We start from the raw sequence: 13,491 nt of genomic DNA on the forward strand, positions 1-13,491 counted from the left end.
AAAAACACCCACCTTCACACTGAGTGACTCCACCTCAGCCTGGGTGTCTGAGATGAGCTGCTGCAGGCGCTGGCGCTCGTTGAGCCCCAGGTGAGCCAGGACGCGGTCAGCGTCGGTCATGGCCTGGGCCAGAAGCAGCTGCTTAGCCTCCAGTTCACTGCAGATGCTGAGGTGGTCAAACAGGAAGCTTTGGGACAACTCTGGAGGAGGACTCATCTTCATGGCTTCAGACAGGGCAGGCTGCTGCTCCTCGGCCCACTCCCTGGCCTCCCTCAGACGGGCCTCCACCTGATTAGAATAAAATAGATACTTAATTGCCCATAGGTTAGACCAGAAATGTGTCTTCTGCCTTTCCCAACCCCCCCCCCCCCCCCCCCCCCCCCCCACACACACACACACACACACACCTGGGCCATGTCCTCCAAGGTCAGCACCGAGTCCTGGATCTTCCTGTCGATGAGGCTCTGTAGCTGGGCCCAACGCTGCTCGAAGTGGCTGATTTGCTCTTTGACCAGCTCTTTATCGTCAAGATTCAGATGGTAGATGACTTTCTGCCTCTGGTCCTTCAGGTCCTCCAGAGTTCCCTTCTGGTCTCTGAGAGCCACGGAAAGTTTTTTCAACGCCTCCAAGTGCTCAGATGAACTTTCAGCATCAGTCCTTGGAGAGAAAAATAATATATTCAATGACTAGATTTCACAATAACAATTTTTCAAAGCTAACACACATTCTAGTGATGAAGAAGTATTTGAGACCCATTGTCATGGTTTTTAGAATGTTGGTACAGCTCCCGAACTCTTAAGCCATGTTACCACTGTCATGGCAACTATGATTATTCAGCTATTCCACATAGAGTCAGTCTTCTATGTGCTCTGGAGACTGATCCCACATCAATATACTTTTGCTATGAAAGGGACCGCTCACTCACTAGCAACCCACATAGCAACAAGACTGGCTGGGATTTGGCCATACAGAACCAAATATATTTTAAGTTGTTGCTTTTTTGTGATTGTTATCAATACATAAAGTAATCACTTTAATAGTGTATTGTGATACTATTACGGGTGGAATCAGAGCAAAGTTATTGCAATACACCCATATTGCATACACTTCTAGTTCCCATCCTGTAGTAACTCAGTTGTGTGTTTCAGATAGATAGATGATCCCACCTGGCCAGGTTGTCCCACTCCTTGGACACCTGCTCAAACAGTGCCTCCATGGCTGTGATGCAGTCGTGGTACTCCTGAGTCCTCTGCAGGTCCTCCTGCCTCTGATCCTGCAGCCTGTTAGCCTGGTGACACAGCTCCAGCCAGGAGTGGCTCAGACGCCCTACTTCCCCATGCTCCGGGCTGGCCTGGCCCTCAGTCAGACGATTCACACTCTCTGTCATCCTGGTTAGGGTGGCTTGTTTACTCTGCAGCTGATTGCTAAACTCCTGTTGGAGAGAGTAGAGAAACATTAATTGGATTTGATCAATGTGCATGTTTTGTCTCATGCTGTGTTAGTGGTTTGTATGTGAGCAATATCCTAAATCGGTGAAACTGATATTGACAATTACACATTTTCATCGAAATTAAGATTTTTATTTATTAATCTGGCTGATCAGAGAAGTATTTTTAAAGAAGGTAGGGAAGATGGGAGTGCAACCTGGACTCGGGGGTAGACGTAACATAGTAAACAAAAATCAGGGTCACTCAAATTAGAATGATATGTTACGTTTGGTATGTAATGTGGATGTCCATCATCCATTTTGTATGAAATGTTACGAATTGCAATTCGAATGATACGTTACGAATTACAATTTGTTGAGGCTAACATTAACTAGGTGGCTAACGTTATCTAGGCTAGGGGTTAGGGGTTAAGGTTAGGAGTTAGGTTAAAAGGTTATGGTTAGGGTTAGGGGAATGGTTAGCTAACATGCTAAGCAGTTGCAAAGTATCTCAAAAGTAGTAAATAGTGGCAAAGTTGTTAATTAGTTCAACTGCTAAAGTTTTCCGTCATGAGATTCGAACACGCAACCTATGGGTTGCTAGACGTTCACGTTATACGCCGACCAACCACCCTCCTTTTGTTTTTACCTTAAGTAACCTTCGGTCTTATGTAAACATACCAAATGTAACATATCATACTAATTTGAGTGTCCCGGATTTTCATTTACTATGTTACATCTAGTCTATGAGACCACGCTGGGGAGTGGGACCCTGCTCCCTAAACTTCTTCTTTCTTTGTTAACTCTGCACATTGCAGTCTATGCTCCTATGTGGTTTATTGGTGACAACGTTTTGACCATAGGATCTCTACCTTGGCCTGGGTGAGCATGTTGTGGGCGATCTTGGTCTCGAGCTCGGCTGGTCTTCTGGAGAGACTGAGGAGCTGCTGCTCCATGTCCTGGAACAGACCAGACAGCTCCTGCTTCTGCTCCTTTATCTCCTTCCAGCCCTCCGACAGCCCCTGGGAGCTAGACATCCTCTCCTCGATCTGTACAGTACACGGTACAGTGTACAACAACATGAAGTATGCAGCAGAGCGCACAACAACATGAAGTCAAAGTATTGTACATGGGATTGTTTAATTGTGAAACTTTATGTACATCTGCTTTATGATGCCTTTATTGGTTGTTGTATGTCTATTTACAGGCCTACATATTTTCCCTGAACTCTCACGCCCTGAACTAATGTTGTTTTTATATTGTGAGAGATTGTGAGAGTAAGGTGTATGTATTACATATGGCAAATACTTGAAACTCTTGGTGAAAACCCTGTTGTCAATATGGTAAGGATGATGTGATGATGACCAGAAGTGAATTTACGGTAAGACCAGCCCACACACCGTGTGTTTGACCCGCTGGACCTCAGCAACAGTGACTCTCACAGCATCATCAGATAGGTCACACACAGAACACACCAGGTCCAGGTACGTACTGGCCTGCTCCTGTAGAGCCCTGTAGTGCTTCACCTGTACAGGTAATATACAAACAAATGTAATCAGCTTGATAAAACATTTTCATTTGTTAATTTCCCCTATTTTACCCAGGTTTTCCCATTGAAGCAGAGCCTTGTATTTTCAAATGAACACGAATCTCCAAAATCCTATGGCATAACATTGCCATGAAAAAAACATTATTGTGTCATTTGATTCTCATTCTCTGCCCATAAAAGAGCAGGGAGCAGTCAGTCAGGAACCTGTTTGAGGGCCTCCTGCAGGCCAGAGGGAGGTTGACAATGCAGTCGGAGCTCCTCATGGACAGTGGAGAGCCAGGTCTGGCACTGCTGCAAAGTGTCCTGGTGACTGACATGTTTCTGCAGCTCCCTGTCAAGACTTTGGTACACCTGGTGAAGCAGACACAGACACACAGAGACAAGTGAAGAGATGGAGCCGGTAAGTGAGTAGAGTAGTGTAGCGTAGAGCAGATCAGAGTAGAGTATAGTAGATTAGAGTAGAGCAGAACAGAGCAGACCAACGTAGGGTAGCTTAGAGTAGAGTGTTACTATAGTACTCACACGCTGTGCGGTGCTGCAGATGGCTGAGTAACTGTCTCTGGTGCCCTGCTGGTGAGCCTGGACCTGCTGGCTGATCTTAGCCTGGACCTGGTCTGTAGTACAGTTGGACATCAGGTCATCTCCCTTCTCCTTCAGACTGGTCAGGCGCTCCTCGAAGCTAGCTATCTCCTCCATGATTGCCTGAGAAGAAATGTGACAGACTAAGGTTATGATTATAAACCCCAAACTTCTAAATTGCCATTTTAGACTGCTGGTTTAGAACTTCAGAAGCACAATTCCATTATCACGCAAACAGGTGTTATTGCATAATTTCATTCTCATGGATTCTCATACAGTTCCAATCCATAACTTAATGAATCTACTCACCTTGTGCCGAGCTAGTTGCTGTGTGGCCGTCTCCATGCTGCAAGTCTGCATGGAGTCTGAGGTGACCAGCCTACTGGACATCTGAAGGAGCCACTTCTCCACCTCCTGAAGATCACTGCTGTAACCCTCATGCTCCTTCACCAACTCCATCAGAGTCTGAACCTGGCCCTGTAAATAGTACAGGATTACTTTTTTTTAACCTTATAGACAAAGCTACAGTGGCTGTCTCAGCCACCACATCAACCAGGTAGGACAATGACATATTTTGGTTGCATGCTTTAGGTAGCTAGCTAGTCTGTCACAAGAGACTAGACAACCACAAACCAAGGAAGCTCTCTAATACTTTAAAAGTGAATCATGTGTACTGTAGTAGAACACATACCCTGGCTGCAGTGCAGAGGTCCTGGTAGTCTGTCTGTAGTCTGCTCATGTTGTCCCTGATGGTAGAGTCGCGGACCGAATCCAGCAGAGCCTCTCCTTTCTCAACCACAGACCTCACTGCTGACTCGTGAGACTGAACTGTCTGCTGGATCGTCTATGTACGAGGAAAAACATCCTTTGAATGTCTATAATGAATCAGTTGTTGATGATATGTCTATTTTTACAAGGCACACATAAATACAGTTGAAGTCAGAAGTTTACATACACCTTAGACAAATAAGTTTAAACTCAGTTTTTTACAATTCCTGACATTTAATCCCAGTAAAAATTCTCTGTCTTAGGTCAGTTAGGATCACCACTTTATTTTAAGAATGTGAAATGTCAGAATAATAGTAGAGACAATTATTTCTTTCAGCTTTTATTTCTTTCATCACATTCCCAGTGGGTCAGAAGTTTACATACACTCAATTAGTATTTGGTAGCATTGGCTTTAAATTGTTGAACTTGGGTCAAACGTTTCGGGTAGCCTTCCACAAGCTTCCCACAATAAGTTGGGTGAATTTTGGCCCATTCCTCCTGACAGGGCTGGTGTAACTGAGTCAGGTTTGTAGGCCTCCTTGCTCGCACATGCTTTTTCAGTTCTGCCCACAAATGTTCTATAGGACTGAGGTCAGGGCTTGGTGATGGCCAGTCCAATACCTTGACTTTGTTGTCCTTAAGCCATTTTCCCACAACTTTGGAAGTATGCTTGAGGTCCTTGTCCATTTGGAAGACCCATTTGCGACCAAGCTTTAACTTCCTGACAGATGTCTTGAGATGTTGCTTCAATATATCCACATAATTTATCTTGCATCATGATGCCATCTATTTTGTGAAGTGCAGCAGTTCCTCCTGCAGCAAAGCACCCCCACAACATGATGCTGACCCCCGTACGGTTGGGATGGTGTTCTTCGGGTTGCAAGCCTCCCCCTTTTTCCTCCAAACATAACGATGGTCATTATGGCTAAATAGTTTTATTTTTGTTTCATCAGACCAGAGGACATTTCTCCAAAAAGTACGATATTTGTCCCCATGTGCAGTTACAAACCGTAGTCTGGCGTTTTTATGGCAGTTTTGGAGCAGTGGCTTCTTCCTTGCTGAGCGAGTGGCCTTTCAGGTTACGTCGATATAGGACTTGTTTAACTGTGGATATAGATACTTTTGTACCTGTTTCCTCCAGCATCTTCACAAGGTCATTTGCTGTTGTTCTGGGATTGATTTGCACTTTTGACGGCTGTGTGGTCCCATGGTTTGTACAGATGAACGTGGTACCTTCAGGCGTTTGGAAATTGCTCCCAAGGAAGAACCAGACTTGTGGAGATCTACAATTTATTTTCTGAGGTCTTGGCTGATTTATTTTGATATTCCCATGATTTCAAGCAAAGAGGCACTAAGTTTGAAGGTCGGCCTTGAAATACATCTACAGGTACACCTCCAATTGACTCAAATGATGTCAATTAGCCTTTCAGAAGCTTCTAAAGCCATGACATCATTTTGGGGGGTTTTCCAAGCTGTTTAAAGGCAGAGTCAACTTAGTGTATGTAAACTTCTGACCCACTGTAATTGTGATACAGTGAATTATAAGTGAAATAATCTGTCTGTAAACTATTTTTGGAAAAATGACTTGAAAGTAGATGTACAAAATACAAAGTACACAAAGTAGATGTCCTAACTGACTTGCCAAAACTATAGTTTGTTAACAAGAAATTTGTGGAGTGGTTGAAAAACAAGTTTTAATGACTCCAACCTAAGTGTATGTAAACTTTCGACTTCAACTGTAGATAGATCTGTTCATACCTTGTATTTGGCTAACTGGGCCTTCTTCTGATAGAGCTCAGCTTTGGGTTCAACAGGCATCCCTAGCAGAGCCTTGGTCTCTGTGAGCCACTGAGCCTGGGCCTTGTACTTGTCCAGGAAGTCTTTGGAAAGGGAGATGCATTTCTCCAGCGAGCTGTGTTCAGTGCGTAGCCCAACCATAAGGCCCTCTAGCTGGGAGAGATGGGCGTCCACCTCCTCCCTCAGCTGGTCTGCCTCTGGTTCCTCCAGGAAGGCCATGGCTCGCTCCGTCTTCTCACGCATCGTCCTCAGGAAGCTGTGGCCCTGCTCCATGTCACCCTGCAGAGCCTAGAGGACAGACACACATATACATAGAAAGAAAGAAGAAACCATTATGCCTGGGACCATAACGTTCTTAGAGGGTGAAGCAAAGCAAAGGGAGTTAAAGCCTTGGGAGTGTCACTGCAATGCTAAAACACACTAGGTCTGCACTCACAAGTAGTTCAAAAGAGCTTACTTTTGCTACGCTAACAGTTGTTGTCTACCAACTAAGTCACTTGAGGCATGGCTTCCATTTCTCTTATGCCAGGCTCAAGGCAGTGGCTGTAAGAGGAGACTATAACTGTACCTCCAGTTTCTTCTTCTTCCTCTCCATGGTAACACGGTCCACTACATCGATGCTGATGGCCACGGTGCTGAAGTTGTTCTTGGCAGAGCTCAGCCAATCAGAGAAGGTACTGAACACACTCTGGGCCTCCTCTATGCAATACACCTCCTCCTGCAGCTGCTTGATGCTCTCCTACGTCATCAACACGGACATTTTAGGAAAAAGTTTCAGAGCTTTGTGAGTGCAAAGTGTTGCTGAGCAGAAGGTCCCAGGTCCGTGCCCAGGTCAGGACAGGGATGAAATCTACTGTGTTACATGTGGTTGTATGCGTAAGGTGTGTGTGTGTGCATCTTTAAGTGTTCCATACCAGTAGGTGCAGTAGCAGGGCGTGGTAGCGGGCGGTGAGCTGGGTAGCTCTGGTGCTGACCCGGCTGCTGATGTGTGTCTCGTCCAACACTTGCTGGGCTAGAACACTCAGACCCTCCACCTCCTCCTGGTACACCAGCACTTCCTCCTGACAACCCTATATACAGAGAGACACATATAAATATGGCATATCATTTATTGAAACACAAGGGCACTGAAGGAGGAAGATGCGGAGGAGGAGGATGAGGAGGATGAGAAGGCTACATGCTACCCCTTACTGCATAACGCACACAGACAAGACTGTGTAACTACTAATATAACAATAATCAACATCACCATTGATGTCACTTAGTGTTTCACAGCAATCTACTCTACTCTGAACCACTGCTGACCTTAATTAGTTGCAGCTGAGCATCCTTGGTGGCGCGGTCTGACTTCCGATGGCTTCGTAGTTGACCTTTGCTCTCCATGCTCTTCAGCCAGCTGTCCAGACGCTGAAACTTCTGCTCCATCTGGCGGAGCTTGGCCAGGGCACTGTTGAGCTGGCCCCTGGTGTCTCCCAGCCTCCCCTGGTACAACCGCCAGTCTTGCTGCACAGTCTCCAGGACCCGGTCCTCGATCTGAGGGACCCCCCATGGCACAACCTGGTCTCTACTGTCTAGCAGAGTGTTGAGCAGGGCCTGGCCCTCCGTGCACTGGAGTTGTAGCTCCTGGGAATGAATGCAGAGAGACAGCTGTCATTATTTACACTGGCCATTACGAAATATTACTGGACATTCCAGCGCCATTATACTGTACATCTTGTGCCAACAGGCAAAGATAGGCATTTTTCCCAATGCTGAACAACATCTGACTAACCAATTGAACTGCTTGCTATCAATACTATCTGATGTTGTTTCCATGTTCAGGTAAAAAGACAAATAATGTCCCGTTTGGAACACTGGCAAGTAAAGAGCATAATGTATAAGTTTGGACACACCTACTCATTAAAGGGTTTTTCTTTTTTTAAACTATTTTCTAGATTGTAGAACAATAGTGAAGACATCAAAACTATGAAATAACACATACAGAATCATGTAGTAACTAAAAACATGTTAAACAAATAAAAGTATATTTTATATTTGAGATTCTTCAAAGTAGCCACCCTTTGCCTTGATGACAGCTTTGCACACTCTTGGCATTCTCTCAACCAGCTTCATGAGATAGTCACCTGGAATGCATTTCATTATACCTATAGCCTTACTTCACACATGCCACGGTCTCTGCATACAATATAGCTGATTACACGCATGCACCACTCAATCTGATCGCACGCACAAACTACCTCACTTTGTTGCTCACATGCCCTTGTCCACCACCCTGTTCTCATAATCCTCCACCAGCCTAAATCCTAGCCAAGCCATAATAATCACCGCATTTGATGAGAAATCTTCCTCGCTTGGTGACGAGGCAGGCATCTGTAGGCTACATGTCAATTGGTGATCAATTAAATATTTTTTTTTAAATGAAGAAAAAGGATGTCAGCCTTTCCCGGCCTTAGCCGTGGTCGGCATATCTAATATATGCTCATACCCCGCTCTCACTTTTTGTATGCCACTATTGTATCAAATACACTGGATTTAGAGCCTCAGTTTTCCCGCCCTATCTCACACATGTAGCCCCTCAGACAGGCTAATACCATAGCCAGAAAATAATAAGTGTAATATAGATGATAATAATAATTATACAATTATCACTAATACTATACATACTCACTGCTACTACTATAGGAAGAAAAATGTATAAAGCCTCAAATGAAGCAGAAATTGCAGTATTGATACAATGAGGGGTGTAGAGAATAGTGGCAAAATACAACAGTCAAATTCTAGAACAGCAGCATAGAATTCCTGCACAGTGTGCAAAAATTACTCTTACTGTAAGGGCTGTTGTTAATATTTAGAATCTACACGTCAAAAGGTTAATGTGTTTGAGCCAATTAGTTATGTTGTGACAAGGTAGGGGTGGTATACAGAAGATAGCCCTATTTGGTAAAAGACCAAGTCCATGTTATGGCACAAACAGCTCAAATAAGCAAAGAGAAATTACATCATTACTTGAAGACATGAAGGTCAGTCAATGCGGAAAATTTCAAGAACTTTGAACGTTTCTTCAAGTGCAGTCGCAAAAACCATCAAGCGCTGTGATGAAACTGGCTCTCGTGAAGATTGCCACAGGAAAAGAAGACCCAGAGTTACCACTTCTGCAGAGGATACGTTTATTAGAGTTAACTGCACCTCAGATTGAGGCCAAATAAATGCTTCACAGAGTTCAAGTCAACATCAACTGTTCAGAGGAGTTGTTCAGAGTTGTTCAGAGGTGATTCAGGCCTTCATGGTCGAATTGCTGCAAAGAAACCAAGACTAAAGGACACCAATAAGAAGAAGAGACTTGCTTGGGCCAAGAAACACGAGCAATGGACATTAGACCGGTGGAAATCCAAATGTGCGATTTTTGGTTCCAGCTGCCGGGTCTTTGTGAGACGCAGAGTAGGTGAACGGATGATCTCCGCATGTGTGGTTCCTACCGTGAAGCATGGAGGAGGAGGTGTGATGGTGCTTTGCTGGTGACACTGTTTGTGATTTATTTAGAATTCAAGGCACACTTAACCAGCATGGCTACCAACCCATCCCATTTGGTTTGCGCTTAGTGGAAATATCATTTGTTTTCGAACAGGACAATGACCCAAAACACACCCCCAGGCTGTGAAAAGGCTATTTGACCAAGAAGGAAAGTGATGGACTGCTGCATCAGATGACCTGGCCTCCACAATCACCCGACCTCAACCCAATTGAGATGGTTTGGGATGAGTTGGACCACAGAGCGAAGGAAAAGCAACTAACAAGTGCTCAGCATATGTGGGAACTCCTTCAAGACTGTTGGAAAAACATTCCTCATTAATCTGGTTGAGAGAATCCCAAAAGTGTGCAGAGCTGCAGGGAAAAGGGTGGCAACTTTGAAGAATCAAAAAAAGAAACATGGATTTGTTTAACACTTTTTTGGTTACTACATGATACGTGTAATATAGATGATAATAATTATACAATTATCAATAATACGTGCACATGACATGTCTTTTATCACCATTATTATTTGCACTGGCACCGGACATGATTCCTTATTTTCCTTCATAATGTCCCTAAATAAATCTTCAAAAAGTTCTTAAAGGTGATGTTTTGGTGCCTTTAGGGCAATTCATAAAGCTGATTGAGGACCTTTTCCTGATGAATGTGTTTTTTGACCGTACTTTGCTTTCTGCTAGCATTTTGTATTTATATTGATGTGTGTATTTTCTGTAATTCATGTATTCAGGTCTCAGTATGACTCCCTGATAAAATAAAGGTTCAATTTAAAAAATCTAATTTCCCATCAACTGTCAATAATAATGAGGAGTATAGCTGAACATGGGTCCCTTGGCTTTACCCAGGTTGGTAGTTTTGTCTCTCATCTCGGAGAGTGAGAGAAATGGGAAAAGCCACTTTTCTTTGGCTATGTATCTGGAGGTAGCAGTATGTTCTTGTTCTGACCTGTAGTTTCTGAAGCGTCTCCTCCAGGGTTTCCACATCCCCCTCTAGCTGTGTGTAGCAGCCCAGCTTCTCCTGCTCCTGCTCCAGCCACGCCTCAAACACATGCAGGCCTCTCTGGTACTCCTGGTGGGCCTGCACAAGCTCCTCTGCTTTCCCCATCGTACTCTGACAACACAATAACAATGACGTGCATTACAGACATGCAACTACTACTATTTTTGTTCATGCTAATGCATAGTAGGAACAACATAAGTCTGGCACTCTATATACGCCAAGGTACTCTATATACCTTGGCGCTGTCCTTGACGGTGTTGTATCGTTCCTGCAGGTCCTGGAGCTCTAGCTGTGTGACGTAATGTTCGGCCATGTTGGCTCCCTTCATAGTGATGGTGTCCAGCAGACTGCTGTGGCTCAGCACCTCCTCATAGAGAAGCTAAAACAAACACAACATAGCTCAGGGTTAATGTGTATGTTTCTACTGTAATTAAACCACAGCATGATACAGGGTTAGGTTACTTCTTGTTAAAACCAAACATATAGGAGACTGGCATTTTGAAACTTTTTAAGGCAGAGGCACCCGACAAGGATGTCTTCTTTCACCGTTATAATTTGCACTGTCTGAAGCTGAAACAAACAATGGCATTTCACAGGGTTAAGGTTCTGTAACGATCGTCTTCAGGAGAAAGTGAGGAGGACCGAGGTGCAGCGTGGTAAGTGTTCATGTCTTTTTTTAATGAACAAACTGAACACTGGAACAAAACAAAACTAAATAAAACAGTACTGTGTGGCCCAAACACTCACACGGAAACAAACACCCACAAACCAAAAGTGAAACCCAGGCTACCTAAGTATGATTCTCAATCAGGGACAACAATTGACAGCCGCCTCTGATTGAGAACCATACTAGGCCGAACTCAAAAACCAACATAGAAAAACAAACAGACTGCCCACCTCAACTCACGCCCTGACCATACTAAAACAAAGACAAAAACAAAGGAACTAAGGTCAGAACGTGACAGGTCCTACCTCTTGATAAAACTAAAGATGTTTGAGAAGCACTTTGTGACCAATCATTACCAAGGTCACATTACCCAAATGTTTTTATAAGACAGAGGCACATGACATGTCTTTTTTACCATTATTATTTTCACTGGCACCAGACATGAGTCCCTCTTTTACTGTTATTATTTAAAATCCCATTTTCCATCAACTGTCAATAATAATGAGTACTATAGACGACGGTGGGTACCTTGGCTTTACCCAGGTTGGCAGTTTTGTCTCTCATCTCGGAGAACTGTTTGTCTGTTGCGTCCAGGCTCTCCTCAACATGCTCCACCCAGCCCACAAACTGAAGCACATCCTCCTGGTAGCTGGTCCACTGGGAAAGGGCTCCCTCCAACTGACTGTGAGGGGAATAGAGTGTAGTAAACATAAATATATCAGCTAATCGTCACTAAAGTTACTTGTACACTACCCAAATGTTAAAAATAAAACAAAACATTACATTTAGTCAGATGTTATCATAACCCAGTAAGTATTCTACTAAGGCAGTACACAAGAAAGAAAAGCTATACCTTTTGCAATGGATGGAGGTGGAAAGCAGGGCATCCCAGGAGTCTTTGAGTTCCTGGATGTGCTTGCAGACTACTGGTACTCCCTCTACTGAGGTGTTCCTCTGGACAGACTCTCCCCTGGTGACCAGCATCTTCAGCTGGATCTCCTTCTCCTGGCGTGCTGTCAGCAAAGCCTGGGAGAATGACATTAAGGGTCAGTCCATGTATAACATAGTAAGGTCTCACGAAGGCAGGAGCAATGCTAACTTAGCTACCTGTTACATACTGGAGATTTACAACAGCTTCTACTCTGTAATCCAAGTCTGATTCTATTTTAGTTTAGCTTTGTTTAATTTATTTGATCTAGCTTAGCTTATCTTAGCTTTGTTTAATTCAGTTTATCTTAGCATAGTATAGTTTACTTAGTTTAGTTTAGCTTAGTTTATCTTAGTGTAGCTTGGTGTAGGTCAGAGGTGGTCGCACTGTACCTCCAGCTTGATCACCCTGCTGTCCAGGACGTTCTTGTCTGCTGTGGGGGTGCAGTAGGTCTGCAGCATGTGGCTGGTGTCGGCCACCCAGTTCTGCAGCTCCTTCAGCCCCTGGGAGAACAGCTGGTGCTCGGTGACGATCCGGTCGATACGGGAAGCCTTCTCCTGTGGGATCACACAGCACAGCACACAGGTCAGCCTCTGTGTGTTCATTCATGTGCACACCCATGACAAATTCAATGTAAAGCGAACCTGGGGTTTGTGTATGCAAATGACAACGGGCTACAATCCAGTATGGAAGAAAAGAACAGCAGTAGTAATTTTGCCAGCAACATTTTTTAACTCAGTATTTGCAGTATTAAAGTGTTAGCAATTCAGCATTACCTCAAAACCAAATAGCATCAAGCATAATTACGTTTACAATGATACAATGTTTCATTCTACAGCTATAAGACTGTAAATTCATTGATTATCTATGCAATTTGAACCGGAGTGGTAAACTCCAGACAAACACAGCCTAGTGCCTCCTCCCTGCCCTCTTGCAGGTGGACAGGCTGGCAGGCAGGCAGACATTAGTTACCTTGGTCATGTTGGTTAGAGCTAGGTACTGTGCAGAGAGTTGTGAGACACGGTGGACAAAGCCCTTTCCGGCCGCGTGTCCGTCCCACAGCAGCTGGGCCTTCTCTTTGAGCCTGATCAGCTGAACCTCTTGAGAGGCTAACTCCTCGAGCACAGACTGCAAGGGCACAAGCAGGTCATCACCGAGACAGAGGCATGCAAGCCAACACACAGACAGTTAGCTAAGTTAACATAGACACTTAGAGACCAGACATGGAAGAAGAAGACTTGGTCAAT

General features: G+C 44.3%; 1 protein-coding gene across 9 annotated transcripts in view; it reads right to left on the reverse strand.

Annotated features, from left to right (window-relative positions):
• The window catches only part of syne1b (spectrin repeat containing, nuclear envelope 1b), a 150,420-nt gene that overhangs the window by 72,486 nt on the left and 64,443 nt on the right, over positions 1-13,491 (reverse strand). For all 9 annotated transcript variants that reach the window (XM_031828581.1, XM_031828591.1, XM_031828582.1 and 6 more), the window contains 19 exons: positions 13,217-13,372; positions 12,637-12,801; positions 12,170-12,342; positions 11,845-11,998; positions 10,885-11,028; positions 10,596-10,760; positions 7,425-7,742; positions 7,034-7,189; positions 6,688-6,858; positions 6,081-6,407; positions 4,246-4,398; positions 3,864-4,031; positions 3,498-3,677; positions 3,180-3,326; positions 2,827-2,952; positions 2,299-2,475; positions 1,167-1,432; positions 408-657; positions 13-288 (listed from right to left, as the gene is read on the reverse strand). In XM_031828581.1, the coding sequence (XP_031684441.1) occupies positions 13-288; positions 408-657; positions 1,167-1,432; positions 2,299-2,475; positions 2,827-2,952; positions 3,180-3,326; positions 3,498-3,677; positions 3,864-4,031; positions 4,246-4,398; positions 6,081-6,407; positions 6,688-6,858; positions 7,034-7,189; positions 7,425-7,742; positions 10,596-10,760; positions 10,885-11,028; positions 11,845-11,998; positions 12,170-12,342; positions 12,637-12,801; positions 13,217-13,372 (3,672 nt within the window). The remainder of the gene's footprint in view (positions 1-12; positions 289-407; positions 658-1,166; positions 1,433-2,298; positions 2,476-2,826; positions 2,953-3,179; positions 3,327-3,497; positions 3,678-3,863; positions 4,032-4,245; positions 4,399-6,080; positions 6,408-6,687; positions 6,859-7,033; positions 7,190-7,424; positions 7,743-10,595; positions 10,761-10,884; positions 11,029-11,844; positions 11,999-12,169; positions 12,343-12,636; positions 12,802-13,216; positions 13,373-13,491) is intronic.

Source organism: Oncorhynchus kisutch, linkage group LG7 (assembly GCF_002021735.2).
Source record: "Oncorhynchus kisutch isolate 150728-3 linkage group LG7, Okis_V2, whole genome shotgun sequence".
NCBI classification, from domain to species: domain Eukaryota; kingdom Metazoa; phylum Chordata; class Actinopteri; order Salmoniformes; family Salmonidae; genus Oncorhynchus; species Oncorhynchus kisutch.